Below are 19,942 nucleotides of genomic sequence, written 5' to 3'. Positions count from 1 at the left end.
GAGCCGCCGCGCAATTACATGCATCCTCTACGTGCGGCGCTGTCTGCCAGCCATGTAGCAGCTGCGCCACCTAAGCGGCCAGCCGAGCAGCGGCCACTAGACTGGGACTCAGTGCTCATTCGAATGCTAACATGTACACATGTCTTGCTTGTCAGCTTACTCTGTGACTTATATGTGTTGTATCGTTCTGAAATATATGTGTTAAACTTGATGTTATAACACTTACAGAAACACCAAAGTATATCACAATACGAAAAGGTAGTATAAATCAATCTTAGAAGAAAGATTAAGGAAAGGCAAACCCACGTTTCTAGCATTTGTAGACTTAGAGAAAGCTTTTGACAATGTTGACTGGAATACTCTCTTTCAAATTCTAAAGGTGGCAGGGGTAAAATACAGGGAGCGAAAGGCTATTTATAATTTGTACAGAAACCAGATGGCAGTTATAAGAGTCGAAGGACATGAAAGGGAAGCAGTGGTTGGGAAGGGAGTGAGACAGGGTTGTAGCCTCTCCCCGATGTTATTCAATCTGTATATTGAGCAAGCAGTAAAGGAAACAAAAGAAAAATTGGGGGTAGGTATTAAAATCCATGGAGAAGAAATAAAAACTTTGAGGTTCGCCGATGACATTGTAATTCTGTCAGAGACAGCAAAGGACTTGGAAGAGCAGTTGAACGGAATGGATGGTGTCTTGAAGGGAGGATATAAGAAGAACATCAACAAAAACAAAAGGAGAATAATGGAATGTAGTCGAATTAAGTCGGGTGATGTTGAGGGTATTAGATTAGGAAATGAGACACTTAAAGTAGTAAAGGAGTTTTGCTATTTGGGGAGCAAAATAACTGATCATGGTCGAAGTAGAGAGGATATAAAATGTAGACTGGCAATGGCAAGGAAAGCGTTTCTGAAGAAGAGAAATTTGTTAACATCGAGTATAGATTTAAGTGTCAGGCAGTCATTTCTGAAAGTATTTGTATGGAGTGTAGCCACATATGGAAGTGAAACATGAACGGTAAATAGTTTGGACAAGAAGAGAATAGAAGCTTTCGAAATGTGGTGCTACAGAAGAATGCTGAAGATTAGATGGGTAGATCACATAAATAATGAGGAAGTATTGAATAGGATTGGGGAGAAGAGAAGTTTGTGGCATAACTTGACCAGAAGAAGGGATCGGTTGGTAGGACATGTTCTGAGGCATCAAGGGATCACCAATTTAGTATTGGAGGGCAGCGTGGAGGGTAAAAATCGTAGGGGGAGACCAAGAGATGAATACACTAAGCAGATTCAGAAGGATGTAGGTTGCAGTAGGTACTGGGAGATGAAGAAGCTTGCACAGGATAGAGTAGCATGGAGGGCTGCATCAAACCAGTCTCAGGACTGAAGACCACAACAACAACAACAACAACAGTATAAATCAATGAATGATTATGCAAAAGTAATGTGAACAGTAAAATATACAAATCTAGAATGTCAAATTGATACAGAATCTTGCACATGTGCTCTCACACAGAGGAAAATTCTGAAGTCGCCTTGCACATATAAACAAATGTGCAAATTGCTCAAATTTTTTACTTAGCTGTTTCTGTGCCAGAGAAGCTGGTGTTGGCAGGAAGGATCAAGATGGCACAGGCTGTGAAGCAGTCATTGAAATGAAGGATGTTATGTTTGGACAGCATGCTTAGTAATTGGCTGGTCGAGCTGTTTCTTGGCCACAGTTTGTCAGTGGCCCCTCATACAGACAGATAACTTGTTTGTTATCATGCCCAGTTAGAACATGGCACAGGGATTGCAGCTTAGCTTGTGACTGCTTTAGCTTGTGACTGCTTTTCTCAGGTAGCCCTGCCTTTGGTGGAATAGGTAATACTTGTGACCACACTGGAGTAGGCGATGTTGGTGGGAAGATGTGTTGATCAGGTCTTGCATTTAGGTCTGTTGTAGGGGTGTGAGCCATGAGGCAAGGGGTTTGGGAGCAGGGGTGGAATAGGAATGGACGAGGATATTGTGTAGGTTTGGTAGTCAGTGGAATACTATTGTGGGAGGAGTGAGAAAGATAGTGGTTAGAACATTCCTTATTTCAGGGTACAATGAGAGGTAGTTTAAACCGTAGTGGAAAAAGTGATTCAGTTGCTCCAGTCCTGGATGGTACAGAGTCATGAAGGGAATGCTCCTATTTGGTTGGATGATGGGACTTGGGCCTGTGAAGGCCTCAGTGAGGCCCTTGATATATTTTGAGAAGAACTGCTTGACACTACAAATGTGATGGCCACACATGGCTTGGTCATGTGGTAGGGACTTCTTGGTATGGAATGGTTGGCAGCTCTCCAAGTGGAGTTATTGCTGGTGGTTGGTGGGTTTAATATGGACAGAGTTACTGAAGTAGCCATTTTTTAGATGGAGGTGAACATTGAGAAGGTTGCTTGTTGGATTGAGGAAGACCAGGTGAAGTAAATGGAGGAGAAGGTGTTGAGGTTCTGCAGGAAGTAGAACCCGACGCCGGCCGAAGTGGCCGCGCGGTTCTGGCGCTGCAGTCTGGAACTGCGAGACCGCTACGGTCGCAGGTTCGAATCCTGCCTCGGGCATGGATGTGTGTGATGTCCTTAGGTTAGTTAGGTTTAACTAGTTCTAAGTTCTAGGGGACTAATGACCTCAGCAGTTGAGTCCCATAGTGCTCAGAGCCAGCCATTTTTAGAACCCGACCTCGGGGAATATCAGTTTGGATTCCATAGAAATATTGGAACACTTGAGCCAATACTGACCTTACGACTTATCTTAGAAGAAAGGCAAACCTACGTTTCTAGCATTTATAGACTTAGAGAAAGCTTTTGACAATGTTGACTGGAATACTCTATTTCAAATTCTAAAGTTTGCAGGGGTAAAATACAGGGAGCGAAAGGTTATTTACAATTTGTACAGGAACCAGATGGCAGTTATAAGAGTCGACGGGCATGAAAGGGAAGTAGTGGTTGGGAAGGGAGTGAGACAGCGTTGTAGCCTCTCCCTGATGTTATTCAATCTGTATATTGAGCAAGCAGTAAAGGAAACAAAAGAAAAATTTGGAGTAGGTATTAAAATCCATGGAGAAGAAATAAAAACTTTGAGGTTCGCCAATGACATTGTAATTTTTTCAGAGACAGCAAGGGACTTGGAAGAGCAGTTGAACGGAATGGACAATGTCTTGAAAGGAGGATATGAGATGAACATCAACAAAAGCAAAACGAGGATAATGGAATGTAGTTGAATTAAATTGGGTGATGCTGAGGGAATTAGATTAGGAAATGAGATGCTTAAAATAGTAAATGAGTTTTGCTATTTGGGGAGCAAAATAACTGATGATGGTCGAAGTAGAAAGGATATAAAATGTAGACTGGCAATGGCAAGGAAATCATTTCTGAAGGAAAGGAATTTGTTAACATCGAGTGTAGATTTAAGTGTCAGGCAGTCATTTCTGAAAGTATTTGTATGGAGTGTAGCCATGTATGGAAGTGAAACATGGACGATAAATAGTTTGGACAAGAAGAGAATAGAAGCTTTCGAAATTTGGTGCTACAGAAGAATGCTGAAGATTAGATGGGTAGATCACATAACTAATGATGAAGTATAGAATAGAATTGGGGAGAAGAGGAGTTTGTGGCACAACTTGACGAAAAGAAGGGACCGGTTAGTAAGACATTTTCTGAGGCATCAAGGGATCACAAATTTAGCATTGGAGGGCAGTGTGGAGGGTAAAAATCATAGAGAGAGACCAAGAGATGAATACACTAAGCAGATTCAGTATGATGTTGGTTGTAGTAAGGACTGAGAGATGAAGCAGCTTGCACTGGATAGGGTAGCATTGAGAGCTGCATCAAACCAGTCTCAGGACTGAAGACCACAACAACAACAACAACAACATCAGTTTTTGGGTGGTGGATTGCAGTTCTTTTTGTGGACATAAGGTTAGCTTGCATGTTGAAGGATTTGAGGAATGATGGTGGGCCGAGGTTCGAGGTTAAGAAATATTGGAAAGTTACCAGGAAGTGATTTTGCGGCAGTGGGGGTGATTCGTGGTTGGCTGAAGGAATTAACTGAGTCAGGCGGGTTTCAGCATTGCTTTTGGGTTGGGTCTGATGGGTAGGGGAAGAATTTTGCAGAGGGTGACGAGGTACTGTGAGCAGGTTTGGGCCTGTTTTACATGGTTTTGCAGGACTAGGTTGGTGAGATTTAAGGATTATCAGAATTTGAACAGATGGAGGTCATTGTGGAAGGAGTTGTTGCAGCTGAGGTGTGTAGTTTCATGGTAAAGCAATTTGTTGGTATTCCATGATTAAAGCAACAACACATGAACAGTATGTGGGACTGAAGAAAGAGGACAACAGATGTGACTACATAAGATGAGGTTGTTGTTGTTGTTGTGGTCTTCAGTCCTGAGACTGGTTTGATGCAGCTCTCCATGCTACTCTATCCTGTGCAAGCTTCTTCATCTCCCAGCACTTACTGCAACCTACATCCTTCTGAATCTGCTTAATGTATTCATCTCTCGGTCTCCCTATACGATTTTTACCCTCCACACTGCCCTCCAATGCTCGTCCATGTTTCACTTCCATACATGGCTACACTCCATACAAATACTTTCAGAAACGACTTCCTGACACTTAAATCTATATTCGATGTTAACAAATTCCTCTTCTTCAGAAACGCTTTCATTGCCGTTGCCAGTCTACATTTTATATCCTCTCTATTTCGACCATCATCAGTTATTTTGCTCCCCAAATAGAAAAACTCCTTTACTACTTTAAATGTCTCATTCTCTAATCTAATTCCCTCAGCATCACCCGAATTAATTCAACTACATTCCATGATCCTCGTTTTGCTTTTGTTGATGTTCATCTTATATCCTCCTTTCAAGACACTGTCCATTCCGTTCAACTGCTCTTCCAAGTCCTTTGCTGTCTCTGACAGAATCAGAATGTCGTCGGCGAACCTCAAAGTTTTTATTTCTTCTCCGTGGATTTTAATACCTACTCCGAATTTTTCTTTTGTTTCCTTTACTGCTTTCTAAATATACAGATTGATAGCCTTTCGCTCCCTGTATTTTACCCCTGCCATCTTTAGAATTGGAAAGAGAGTATTCCAATCAACATTGTCAAAAGCTTTCTCTAAGTATACAAATGCTAGTAACATAGGTTTGCCTTTCCTGCGAACTGGAAAAAGATAGAAGAAAGAGTAAGGGGGGGTTCGGGTTGGTAGAATGAGGTACAAGTTCATGTAGCACAGGAAGGTATGAAAAATAACATGCGAAAATATGTGAGAGTGATGTAGGAAGAGTGATCAATTTGAAAGTGTAGGATTGATGACATTGGTGGGAGTAATGTTGGACATGAGATGCTGCACCAGCACAGTCATGTAGCCATGTGTTGTGCATGGATGAGATCATTGATACAGTGTGGATTCTAAGTCAGAGCAGTGGTACACTTTGGTAGGTGACATGTGAAACACAGAAAAGAAGAGAAAGAAAGGGACAGATACCAAGTAAAGTAATTTGTTAGAAAATAATCCAAAGGAAAACAACACAGAGTTATGGGTTGGAAGAAATACCATTTAGCAAAATCAAACAGTGGAAAATCCAGGATGATTTTAGCTGTTCATCTGTACAGGAAATCTGATACAGGACAAGTTTTCTCCCACAGGGAGAAAATTATGATTTATTAAATCTGTTCTTGTTGTTCAGTTTTATGTTGGCTCTTGATAAAATTGTTTCAGAATACATACAGATTTCTCAGCATTTCAGTTATTAAATGCTTGTCAGTTGTGAATTGTTAAATGATGACAGTTATCAATCCCACAACATTTATTGTTCGTGTAGACTGAGAAACTGTAGTAAAGATTTAATGTTCCATTGTAGGTCAAGTTATATTCCTTGGTACAGTAAAAATGGTCTTAATTGTGCATCTATTGTTCCTTTGCTGTGGATTAACCAAAGTTACATTCAGTGAAGGATCATCTCATGAGTAAAACATATATATAGTAAAAAATCACTTGAGTTACCATATTTTATTGTTCTCAGGTCACACTATTAATTACGTTGGATTTAGTAATTCAATTTACTGTCCTTCAGCTTAATCATAAATGAAACTCGTACATTATGAAAGACTGAAACAGTTTAATTTTCCTCTTTAATGCATATGTTTTTAATTGTTTGCAACATTTCCATTTACCAAGTGAGAGATAAATTTTTCTTAAAGCATTTTATTATTACTATTATTTAATGTCATGCAGAATTGTTAGATTTGTAGTGATGTTTGTGTTCCATTTACTACAAAAAAATGGTTCAAATGGCTCTGAGCACTATTGGACTTAACATCTTAGGTCATCAGTCCCCTAGAACTGAGAACTACTTAAACCTAACTAACCTATGGACATCACACACATCCATGCCCGAGGCAGGATTTGAACATGCAACCGTAGCAGTCCCGCGGTTCCGGACTGCAGCGCCTAGAACTGCACGGCCACCACAGCCGGCCCATTTACTACACAGAATGTACAGGGTGTCTAGTGAAGGAGTCCTTGATTTCAGAATTAAATATCTCAAAAACTAAGATCAAGAGACAAATACAACAGATGATACATTTATTATGAACACTTTAAGAAATTTTTACAGAAGTTTTGAAACTGTCTGAAAAGCTACTGATAGATGGTGCTGTACGCTGTGCAGCTTGTGTAGTATCAGTGTGCATAATTAAACATGTCCTCTGCACGCAGTCTTTGCAATCACATCACAATCTCTTTGAAATGTCCACCACTCGTAGTATGGAGGTGGCACAAACAAACAATGAAATTTATAATCTCATCCTGTAGTGTCTCAATGGAAATGGATTCAGATGACACAGATTTGCCAATTCAAGTCCATCCAGTATGGTGGGATGGTTCCGGTAGACAGCGTATTTCAATGTGCCCCACAAAAACTAGTCACAAGGAGTCCCATCAGGGGAATATGGAGGCTAATCCAGTCCTGCACCAGTAAAATTGCAATATTTCACTGCAATGACTCTATTTGCAAAGTATTCATCAAAAAAGCGGAACACCTGTTTGGTGCGATCTGGTCTGCCTCCATTTTGCATGGTCCACTCTGTGCCTGTCCAGTCCTTCAATGGTAACTGTGGAGTGACAAATTGTTCCAAAATTGCAACATAATGTTCGCTAGTGATAATTTCTTGTGTGCAAAAAGAGAGAATGATGCCTCTGCTGCATACTGCAGCCCAAACAATAACTTGGAATACAGTGGTTTCACTTCACACAAATGAAATTTTTGGAACCCCAAAATTGTCAATTTTGCTTTTTCACAACTCGATTTAGGTGGAAATGTGTTTCATCTGTGAACTAGATTCAGCCAACATCAAATACTTGATCCTCAATCATGGTGGAAATTTTCTTCAAAAAGTTAGTTCCTTGCTGCCACACAGCTCATACAGGTATGGTGTGGTTGTCCTCACCTTCATTTCCCCTTTATCCAGCATCAGACCAGGATGGAGCATTAATGGTAGCTCTCCAATTCCCCCTGACTTCCCACCATTCTTCTTTTATAACAGCTTTGTTCCAGTCCAGATTACTTCTTAAACTAGTCTTTATTGAGTCAATACGTCTTGCTCTAGGTCTCTCTGTTGTTCTCAAATTTGGCCTCTGTCATTTGTTTTGGTGTTCTCCATCCTCCATTCTCTTTTCATCTCCAAACCATTTTAATCTGTTCTTTTCAATTCTTTCATTCAGCTTTTCTACTTGAATTTAGTTCCTAATATCTTCATTTTTCACTCTGTCTCTCCTTGTTTTCCATAATGTACTTCTTAAGTATTTCATTTCACTACCTTAGATTCTACTCTCCTCTCTTCTTGTAGCTGTCAAGGTCTCTGATGTTTATGTCAGAATAGGTGTCAAGTACATTTTGTACAGCATTTCCTTACACTTCAGAGGCATTCTCTTCCCCAGACTCATCCCTTCGCACACTGGTAAAATGTATTGCTCAATTGTAGATTTTGTGGCAATGGCCTTGCCGCAGTGGATACACTGGTTCCCGTGAGATCACCGAAGTTAAGCGCTGTCGGGTGTGGTCGGCACTTGAATGGGTGACCATCCAGACCGCCATGCGCTGTTGCCATTTTTCGGGGTGCATTCAGCCTCGTGATGCCAATTGAGGAGCTACTCGACCGAATAGTAGCGGCTTCAGTCAAGAATACCATCTTACGACTGGCAGAGCGGTGTGCTGACCCCGTGCCCCTCCTATCCACATCCTCCACCGAGGATGACACGGCGGTCAGGTGGATCTGGTAGGCCACCTGTGGCCTGAAGACGGAGTGCTTTTTTTCAATTGTAGATTTTTGTTAACTTCTGCTTCCATTCTTGCATTTTCCATTATCAGGTTACCTGGGCATTTAAAGTTAACCACAATTTCAATATCCTGCCCTTTAATGTTAAGTTTGTCCCTTGTCTTTTCTCCTCTGGTTTCTGTTATAGTCTTCCTTTCCTGTACATGGTATTTCATTCCATACCTCTTGATTTTTTTTCATTTAAGACGTCTGTTTGTTCTTGTACCTCCTTACTGTTGGTTCCATGAACCACAATATCATCAGGAAATAGCTAAAAGGTATGGCCTGATGGCTTTCGATTTTGAATGTAAATACATGTGGGCCCTATCTCAGTATTTTCTGCAGCCTGGAACACTTCAAACCAGTCTCTGTTACAATTGTTCTGATGGATTTCCTTGGATTTTGCTGAATAATTCCAGAAATCTTGGTGACATTTCCAAATAACTACAGTTTGACCAGGGCCAAAATTCCTTGCTAGATCATCAGCAAAGCTGCCTGTCTATTGGAATTTGAAAAAGAGCTTGTGAATTGTTTCTGCATTGGGCCCTTTTAGAACAGTAGAACATTAAATCGTGTTTGAAAACTGCACCTTGTTGCAACAGGACTGTCTTCTGCCAGAAAAACTCATTATTCAATGGATGATTTCAAGCTCTTCTTTTGATGCACTAAGCTCCTTTCATGTTTCAATGGTCTTTCGATGCACTAAGCTCCTTTCGTGTTTCAATGGTCACTTTAAGGTATGGTGCACCATTTATAGGCTCTATGTATTGTGATTGCAGTGTCATCTGTTAGTAGATTTTCAGACTATTTCAAAACTTCTGTATAAAATTCTTACCACTTTAAGAATAAATGTCCTGTTTGTTGCACTCACGTTCTATCAGTCTTATTTTTATAGATATTTAATTTTGAAATCAGAGACTCCTTCACTGGACATCGTGAACCACAAAGACTGTGATGGGAGCTGCAGTTACAAGCCATATTGTTACAGTGACATTTTAGCAGACTTATATTGAGGCAGGAGTAGTTCAAAAGTAAATGCCAAAATAAAAACTGATTTAGACATTTAGTTTTGTCAGTAGATTCTTAGCTGTATTACCTCCTGTGCTTTTCTACTGGTGAAGAGTATAGCATGTTTATCTCATTTATTTGTCACAGTTGCAATCAGTATAATTATTATAATCAATTATTGGTGGTATTCCAGTTGGTCTGCCAAGTTTTTGTCTCAATTTTTGCACAATATTTAGATGAGTGACCCAGCCACCTTCTTCAGGTGCTGCGGGTTGTGCTGTTATGGGTAGTTACTGTCTAGGTGAAGTCCAGGCAGCCAGTACACTTAACAGCACAACTCACAGCACCTGAAGAATATGACTGGGTTGGTCATCGAAATAATGTGCATAAAATGGAAACAGTGACTCAGTTGAATACCCAAAAGCACACCGTTAATCTATCATGCCAATAAAACCTGAGAGATCACTATTTGAGAGACATTGCAGAGTGAACCTTGATACTGCAGTTGATTAAGAATGAACTCATAATTTTCTTATGGCAGATACTTTTAAAAATTGGTTCTTAGTGGTAAATTGGTCAGTCCAAGATCAGAAATAAAGCACAAGTCTCCAGCTGTCAGTGTTTTGATCACTAATACATTTAATTATTTCTTATACATAAAGATTTTTTTTTATTTTGGCTAAAAGAGGCTTTGTTTGTTGCACATATTGAAATACCTAAGCCACAAAAATTATCAGTACATATTTGTTTAATGCACAGTTATATTTCATTAGTGCAAGGATGTTTCATGTCAAATTACAGTCATTTTTTGTTTTCTTCATTACAGAATAGAGGAAGCTGTATGTTCAAAGAGACACTGTGATGAGCAAGACTGTGTACGGAAGTTGAAAACAGATTTAGCATTTAAAATGCTAAGCAGTGGCCGTTCAGATCTTATTCCTCATGCTTTGCAGCTTTTGCCAGCAAATAAAGTAAGTCTTCACATTGAGAACTAACTGGATATTTATGTCAAGCATAAATACAATTTATTTGTTCAACATAATGTAAGCAGTGCATTATCAGCAAGGAACATCCATGTACCATTTGTCTGTAGTTCAGAAGCAGTGCAAAGAATCAGAGACTTCACATTGCACATATAAGATGTAGCAGACAATTCACTGTCCACATCACACCCCTTCAAGTGTCTTCGATATCTGGGGTTGAAACATATGCAATGCCCGAAACAAACTGTGACTTCAGGCTTACTTGGTGGCACAGGCTGTGGCAGTGGAAGAATGGGTGTGTCCAGTGTCCTTGTGGAATCACCATAGGTAGCATCTAGGTGTTAGCCGCTGTCTCTGTACTAGTCTAAGTCGCAATTGGGGTAAAGGCTGGCTTGAGTCTGTTGTGGATATCTTGGTGAACAAGCTATTGATATCAACACCAAATATTTTGTCATGGCATGCCAGTACCATGTATGGACATTCATATGGTGGTTGGAGAGGTTTGTGAATCGCATTGTGGGACATAGAAACCTGTTCACATGATTGTAATTTTCGGTAACCAAATGATCACTGGGTAGAACGTTCTTTTGAAGCATCAGGACAGAACTTACAGATCTGTAAGTGAAGATGTTGCACCAAGCCAACGGCTTCAATAAGTACTATTTGATGTGATGTAAAGAACTATAGTGGTAGTTCAAGTATTTGTCCATGTACTAATTCAATTGTTGTTACATTAAGATCTCCTTTGAAAGTTGCTGTTGGCCTAGTAGGCTGGCAGTCCAATGCCCTGTAGCATGACATTGCTGATAGTACTTAAAGAGATGTGACACAAATTATTTGCTCTGATGGGTAATGATGCAGAGAGGAGTGCTGAAGCATGTGATCTACTCACGAAAGAAGGTTGTAGCTACAGTTGCTGCCATTGCATCTTTTATAAATTAGATTTCAGATCAATGATAGAAACGGTCATTGTCAGGCAGTGTTAGTACCATTTTGCCAGTGGTAAAGGTCCGGTGATGTCAATGTGGACATGCTCAAAACATTGGCTTGGTGGGATGAAAGTACAAAGTAGAGCTGTATCAAGCCAAATTATTTTGCTGTACTGGCAAGTGTTGCACTGCCAAACAAATGCCTTGCTGAAACTTCCTGGCAGATTAAAACTGTGTGCCCGACCGAGACTCGAACTCGGGACCTTTGCCTTTCGCGGGCAAGTGCTCTACCAACTGAGCTACCGAAGCACGACTCACGCCCGGTACTCACAGCTTTACTTCCGCCAGTACCTCGTCTCCTACCTTCCAAACTTTACAGAAGCTCTCCTGCGAACCATGCAGAACTAGCACTCCTGAAAGAAAGGATATTGCGGAGACATGGCCCAGCCACAGCCTGGGGGATGTTTCCAGAATGAGATTTTCACTCTGCAGCGGAGTGTGCGCTGATATGAAACTTCCTGGCAGATTAAAACTATCTGCCAGGAAGTTTCATATCAGCGCACACTCCGCTGCAGAGTGAAAATCTCATTCTGGAAATGCCTTGCTATCATTCTCAGTGTTTGCCCAAACAAATTCCTTCTTCACATATCATACAGTAGCCCATACTCCTGAGAGAAACTGTGAAGAGAGGAACATGCTTGTTTGCAAAAATCTACCTTAATGCAAGGTTGCACTTGTGGCATTGATACATTGCGTATAGCACCATGTTGAAGTTCAGTATTTTAATACACCGGAACTGTAAGTTTCAAGGCATGCCTTCAATTCGCTGTCTCCTTCCTAAACATTGGCAAGTGTTATGAAGCCAAGTTCATTCACTGTGGAGTTATTTTGAGATAGAACATCTGCTGGCACATTCTGCTCACCATCAACATGTTAAATATCCATAGAAAATTGCACGATGAAGTCCAAGTGCTGCAAGTGGCATGGTGGTGCCTTATCTGGCAGAAACCAAACACAAGGATCTTATGGTCTGTGAGAAGCATAAAATGTCTACCATCAGGCATGTACCTAAACTTTTTGATTGTAGCATATGCCACATAGAGCTCATTATGGTACGTTGAGCAGTTTGCCCATGAAAGTGATAATATTTTCCTGGAGAAAGTTAGAGGTTGCCAGTCTTGTTGCACATGGTGTAAAACAGTTCCAGTTGCAGTTGGTGATGTGTCCAACATAACTGCGAGAGGTGTGTCAGGAAGAGGATGAGCTAACAATACAGCCTCTGCAATAGCAACTTTCACTCTGGCCAAAGATGCTTTTTCTTCAACAGTCCAACGTAGCATGTCTCCACGTTTATGCGAACTTTTTTGCATTTCAAGAAATGGAAAATACAGGATGAAATGTAACAATATTATAAAAAGGATAGTTGCTACTCATCATATAGCAGAGATGCTGAGTCGCAGATAGGCACAGCAGAAAGACTGTCAGAAAGTGAGCTTTCGGCCACTGAGGCATTTCATTGAATGGTGCTAACAACAATGAATGATTGCACACTAAATGTTAATAAAAGTCTGTCAAGCCCACGAAATGGTGTAATTCTTGTATTGTAGTGGCTGGGGAAACTAAGAAATACCCTCCACTCTGGCTTGTGGGGGCAAGATTTCTCATGCATTGATAAGGTACCTTAAGAATTTTTTCTGAAGACACATTTTTTATGGGTCAGTCACTAAATCATGTTCTTGGTAGGTCATCAGTGTAGACATAAAAGAAAGTCTCTAGTTACTTCAGCCATGAAGTGCTGGAAAATCTGGGAAGTGTAGCACAGCCTGAATGGTATTCAGACAAATTTATGAAGTCTGAAGGGAGTTCAAACAGTGATTTTCACTATGTCTTCCAGTACAATTGGTATATGATGAAAAGCACGCATAAGGTACATCATGGATAAAACAGTCTTACCATGAATGTGCTTAGCAAGGTCTTCAATATGTGGCACAGGATAACAATCAGGTATCATTCTGGCATTAAGGTGACGATGGTCACCACAGGGGTGCTGCCCGTTACTCTTGTTAGGGATAATATGGAGTGGAGAGGCCCAACTACTATTTTGAGGGTGACAGATCCCTCATGCTAGCTTGAGAGAGAACTCTTGCTTTGTGGTCTTTAGTTCTCTTGGGCGCAGATGGCAAGGCCATGTTTAGTACCCACGATGTAGGCAGGGGAACTGATGTTTGTTATTACAGCAGAATAGTGCAGACAACTTGGGGGGGGGGGGGGGGGGAAGATATGCTGATGGAAGTGTTTACCTGTCAGCTGGGCAGTTCTGATGTTGAGTTCAGCCACTGTGGATCTCGCCTTGCACCTTGTTATTGTATGACGTATCCATGTGATTTATCGTCAGCCACCCACAACTGATATTTGTTATGCTTACCCCTGTGCACATCTCTATACAGTTTCAGACTTTCTGCATTCCTGTAGACTGTCTTGCATGATGAGTTTTCATTTCCTCTTGCAGGGCTCTGTTTCCTGGCCTGGTGTTGAGCCACCATAAGCCCGTACCATTTATTGTGACAACATTGTTCTTTAGCAGCATTGTCATGCCTGTGCAGACATTAAACTGTCCAGGAAATGGTGGTGTTGGTGAGGTGACAGTATGATGTACCGTTGAGTGTCTTACCAGTATTGGAGTATGTGATGTACAGCTGATTTCAAGTCATTGTATGATGAATCACCCACCGTCACCTTGATGTCAACATGTTTGTCATTGTATAGGTGTCCAAGTCTAGATAACTGTGTGGTAGAATCAGGCATGTGTTGATTACAAAAATGTTGGAAGAGGCCGTACAATGATAAGAAATCCTCTCCAACACTCATACAGTACATCAACAACAATGAATCTCCATATGAATCCAAATTGAACATTGAAGTTTAGATGTAAGTTGATGTAGTTGTAAGACATATCAGAAGATCCATTTGCAGTATGCAGACAACTACCATCAGTATTCTGAAGATGGGGAGAAGATTTAACTGAGAGATCAGCTCCTGTATCAATGAAAATTTGTAGCTTGGTGGAGTACTCTGTTATAAACAGTCAATAGCTGTCCAGTTTGAAATCAAGACACCATTGCTACCAATTCCCAGCATCATTTCCCTTCTCAAAGATTAGTCAACACTGCCAAGCTGCAACGCAAATTTTTTTGTAACATCAGAGATATTCTCCCCTGTGGACAAACACCATTTTCTGCTGGAAAAGCCTCACCATCGCACATGAGGAGTGCAGTGTTCATAGGGCCACGACTTATTTAAGTAGTTCAGTTACTTGAGCTTGCAGTGCTTCCAGAGAAGTCTCTGTTCTGGTGGTCACAGTTGTAATGATCATCAATTGATATATCTCAACCATTTGGTCAGCAGTTTGAGCAGAAGCATCGAGGTCACCAGTGCAAGCTGAGAGTGTTTCCTGTGCATCCAGAGGCAATCGTAGAAACCATGTATTCTGCAGAATATCATCACTAATTGCATTGCCTGCAAGAGTGCAAAGACAATGAAGTAGTTGAGATGGTTACAGTCAGCAATTTCTTCAGTGTGGACCAGTTTTTCAAGTTGCTTAGCTTCTGTCTGTGACAAGCACATTACAAGTACATGCTTGACAGAGATGTATTTCTCAGTGCTTGATGGTGAAGCAAGAATGTCTTGTACTTCCGTAGACATTAGCTCATTAAGTGCAGCTACGATGTGACTATACTTAGTTTTGTCTAAGGTGATGTGGGCAAAGACAAACTGACTTTCAAATTTGGCAAACCACAATACTGAATTATCAGACTAAGGCTCACATTTGCTAGTGGTAAGTCAGTGCTTGCAAGTTTCTGTACATTTGTCATAATAGGCATTGATTGCAAGATGTGGTTGTTCAGAAGTGGTTCTGTGTGGCAAGGTTGACACAAAAAATTGTGTTTTATCATTCTGGTATGTGATGTGACCATTATGGCACATGATTCGGAAACTTGGGGTCACCAAATATTATGTCTAAATACAAAGGAAAAGGAAGGAAGATTAGGTTTAACATCTCATCGACATCGACGTCATTAGAGATGAAACACAAGCTCTGATTGTGTGAGGGGTGGGGAAAAAAAAGTGCATGCCCTTTCAAAGGAGCTATCCCAGCATTTGCCTGGAGTGATTTATGGAAATCACCGAAAACCTAAATCTCGATGGCCGAATGTGGGTGTGAACTGCCATCCTCCAAATGTGAGTCCCGTGTGCTAACCACTGTGCCACCTATGTGTAAATACAGTTTGTTTGTTCAGAAACATAAATGATTAATTACAGTGCATAATCATAAGACTGCAAGGAGTATCTGTTTATCATTTATTTGTAGTTCAGAGGCAGCACGAAGAATCAGAGCATTTCCAGTACATGCATAAAATGCAGCGGACAATTTACTTTCAACATTTAATAAGCTAAACTATTCTCCAAAATAATATTCTTCTTCTTGTTTTATCTCGTATTGTGTATATTTGAACAACATAAAAATTAATCATTGAAGTTTATTTGCTTACATAGATTCACTGTTCAATTATCAAGCCTGAACCTTGTGGTGAAAAAAGCCATGATCCTCAATCTCTTAAAATAATATTTGTTGATTTTGTAAAGCACTACTCAAGACGTGTTCAGATTATTTAATTTTAAAGTAATCTGTAGTTAGCACCAACACAGCATGAACAAATGTGTTACCAGCAAAAGCCATACTTTCATTCTAATTAGAATTTAGTAAAATGCATAAATTAATTCTAACTAGAATTCAATATTTAGGAAGTCTGTTCAGCTATAATTCCAAGTGCAATAGCACAGCTCAATGTATTATTGCACGAATGATATCTTTGAACTATCAACAGAATCTGCTGAATATTAAACTTGAATTTCTCTGTTATCTGACTATTTGTAACTGAAGTTAATGAGTTAAATGACCCATGTCTTTTTCCTTGTGCTGACAACTGTTTAATACTCCAGCTGACAGGATAAATCACTTCTTATACAAAAGTGCAATAGAACTAATGCAGGAATCTAAATTAAGCTTGAACTGAAGAAGACTGGCTTTCTGGACAACACTGTGAAATGAATAATTTCACAAATTAATTGAACTGCTGAAAGAGGCATTAGTAACATTACATTGCAGATCATGAAAAACTCCATCTTACCTGTTAACATCAGGTAGTCTCAAAACAGAGTACTTCTGTGTTGCTGCTTTGTCATCTTAGTACCAAAAAAGATTTGAATATCACTTATACTACGGGAAAGTTGATCATACAAATTAAATGTAGCATTCTTAAATCCGTTTGTAGAACTCTGCAATATCCATGACTTCCCAGATGGTGCCAAACAAGTCAAAGACACATGGTGTGGATGTAATGCTTATAGTTTGTGATGAATCAAGCTGGGATATTTTTACTTCCCCTATTGTTTTGTCATCTGTCTCCTTAAAATTCATTTTTTCAGTTTTAACTAATTACCATTAACATACAAGAATATTATCTGCATTTCCATGAAAGAGAAACCTTGGCCCTCAGTTTTAAAGAATATAACACCAGATCTAATTTCATGCTTAGTTTTATGTATGTAATTGATTTAGTAATTTATTTTGAGTATTCCTAGTTATTATCTTTATTATCTTTCAGTATAGGGCAAAATCAGTAATTGTTTGGTAACTTAAATTCTATTGTTGACTTACAAACAAATATCAATTCTGTAATAATTATAAACATTTGGAGGAACAACTAATTGTATTCTTAAAGTATCTATTTGGCTCTATTTGAAAATATGTTATCCAAGCCAGTCCTTGATTAATTTCAAAGTAATTAACAGTTTTGTCAAAAGTATTGTTTGCATAACTATATTTGTTAATTTCATGATTTAAAAAGATATTTTGGCTTAACCCCTAGTAGTAGAAGAAACTGTTAAAAACAACCGATTTTTCAATGTATTCAGTTATTCGAATGAGTTAAGTTTTAATTGTAATTTCTGTAAATTAAACATCAAACAGTGTGACATTTCAGTACCTATTATTGTGATGATATATATGGGCCCGATTTTTGATGAGGAAACAGTCAGTCCACAGCTGAGTTTCAGAGAGGAACTGTGTTGGTTAGAACAACAACAATTCATCAACTTAACAGTGAAATAAGTGTTACACCAATAGGCCATGTGTTAAAGCAATGACAGTGACTGTTCAATTTAATTGAAACACTGTGAACTGTGTGGTTAGGCTTTTACTGCTCGTACATGTACAACAGTAAACTATTCTAGCAGTATGTGAATGTTCACCTTCAAACTATATATGAGGCTTATGTAAAGTTAAACAACAGTGCACTGGCCATATTAAATGGGTACATGGGGAGGTTGTGAAAAGTGAAAGTAAACATCTGTGAAACGCAGCTGTCACCTGTCGGCTACATTATTTACTGTAGTCAGTGTCCAATTACAAATCCCATTTTTTGGCCAGTGTAGCAACGCAGTACGTCAACATGAGGACAACAAACAAAGAAAATAAAGCAGGCAAACCACAACATGTGGAGAATAATTAACATCTGAAGCATGTTGCAGTTTTCCTGCTTTATTTTCTTTGTTTGTTGTCCTCGGTGTTGACGTACTGCATTGCTACACTGGCTGAAAAATGGGGTTTGTAATTTGGATGCTGACTATGGTAAATAACATAGCTGACAGGTGCACAGTTGCATTTCACAGATGTTTACTTTCACTTTTCACAACCCCCCACATACACATTTAATATGGCCAGTGCACTGTTGTTTAACTTTACATAAGCCTCATATATAGTTTGAAGGTGAACATTCACATACTGCTAGAATAGTTTACTGTTGTACATGTACGAGCAGTAAAAGCCTAACCACACAGTTCACAGTGTTTCAATTAAATTGAACAGTCACTGTCATTGCTTTAACACATGGCCTATTGGTGTAACACTTATTTCACTGTTAAGTTGATGAATTGTTGTTGTTCTAACCAACACAGTTCCTCTCTGAAACTCAGCTGTGGACTGACTGTTTCCTCATCAAAAATCGGGCCCATATATATCATCACAATAATAGGTACTGAAATGTCACATTGTTAGATGTTTAATTTACAGAAATTACAATTAAAACTTAACTCACTCGATTAACTGAATACATTGAAAAATTGGTTCTTGTTAACAGTTTTTCTACTACAAGGATCCGAATTATTTGTTTAAATCATGTAATTAATAAATATAGTTTTGCAAACAATACTTTTGACAAAACTGATGATTACTTTGAAATTAGTTAAGGACTAGCTTTGCTAACATGTTTCCAAATAGAGCCAAATAGATACTTTAAGAATACAATTAGTTGTTCCCCCCAATGTTTATAATTAGTACAGAATTGATATTTGTTTGTAAGTCAACAATAGTTACAAAACAATTACTGATTTCACCCTATAATGAAAGATACTAACTGTTAAATCTTCAAATTTAACACATATTTCAGACAACACAACAACACATATAAGTCACTGAGTAAGTTGACCTGTGTACAAGTCGGCATTCGATTAAACACTGAGTCTCGGTCTAGCGGCCGCTGCTCGGCTGGCCGCTTAGGTGGCGCAGCTGCTGCATGGTTGGCAGACAGCGCCGCACGTAGAGGACGTGCGTAATTGCGCGGCGGCACTTTGAATAATCGGCGAGTCACAACACTTTTCCCCCCCTTTGAAATTGTTGCTCTGGTCTTGATGGAGGTGTCCTGGAGATGGCTAACGTCCATAGGCGTTGTTTGACTCGCCGTAAAGTCTCGAGGAGGAGGCTTCCCGTACGGACGGAAGTGTCCCCGATGATAACGGGTCGAGATGAAAGGAGACGTAGGAGTCGAATCTGCTGGGGCCCCCTGCACCAATCTGCCCGTTGCGGCAAGTCCAGTTGATATGACAGGAGACATGGGCGATGTGTTGGCGTCCGTTGGAGGAGGAGGCGAGTAGATGTACTCTGACAGAGGATGGTCCTCCGGTTCCTGCATGGGCACGTCTCCTGGTGGCATCCGTTCTGGTGCTGGCATCGCGATGACGGTGAGAGGGCTGCATTGTGAGTATTGAGAGATGCCAAGATCCTGAGCATCAGGTAGAGCCGAAGGTGGTGTGGCATCATTCGGAACAGGCGTTGATGGCACCCGAGGCCGAAGCTGGTCCGAATGACGCACTGCAACACCCGTGTCCGTCTGGATTTCATACAGGCGTCTGCCACGGAGTTGTAAGATGCGGCCCGGGCTCCATTTTGGCCGCCTGCCATGTCCCCGTACCCAGAAGAGGTCGTCGGCGGTGAACCGGCCAAGTGAAGGCACCCGCGGCCGTGAGGTGGGAGGCCGCAGAAGATGAAGTAGCGTGCGGGGCTGTCGGCCATGTAAGAGCTCAGCCGGGCTGTGATCGCCCATGGGGGTGAAACGGTAAGATGCCAGGAACTGGAGAAGCGCATCATCAGCAGCAGAAGAAGTCAGAAGTTTCCGCATCTGAGCCTTAAATGTGCGGACCAGTCGTTCAGCTTCACCGTTGGATTGTGGATGGAACGGCGGGGCCGTGACATGCGTAACGCTGTGACGAGCACAAAAATCCGCAAAGTCAGAAGAGGCAAATTGCGGACCATTATCAGTAACAAGAGTAGAGGGGAAGCCTTCCAAAG

At 40.4% G+C, this 19,942-nt stretch overlaps 1 protein-coding gene across 5 annotated transcripts in view; it reads left to right on the top strand.

The window, feature by feature from the left end:
- LOC126174976 (ankyrin repeat and BTB/POZ domain-containing protein 2) overlaps positions 1–19,942 on the top strand; it is a 595,788-nt gene that overhangs the window by 520,491 nt on the left and 55,355 nt on the right. For all 5 annotated transcript variants that reach the window (XM_049921452.1, XM_049921451.1, XM_049921450.1 and 2 more), the window contains one exon: positions 10,171–10,315. In XM_049921452.1, the coding sequence (XP_049777409.1) occupies positions 10,171–10,315 (145 nt within the window). The remainder of the gene's footprint in view (positions 1–10,170; positions 10,316–19,942) is intronic.

Source organism: Schistocerca cancellata, chromosome 3, assembly GCF_023864275.1.
Source record: "Schistocerca cancellata isolate TAMUIC-IGC-003103 chromosome 3, iqSchCanc2.1, whole genome shotgun sequence".
In the NCBI taxonomy this organism is placed as follows: Eukaryota; Metazoa; Arthropoda; class Insecta; order Orthoptera; family Acrididae; genus Schistocerca; species Schistocerca cancellata.
This window is presented reverse-complemented; position numbering and strand designations above follow the sequence as displayed.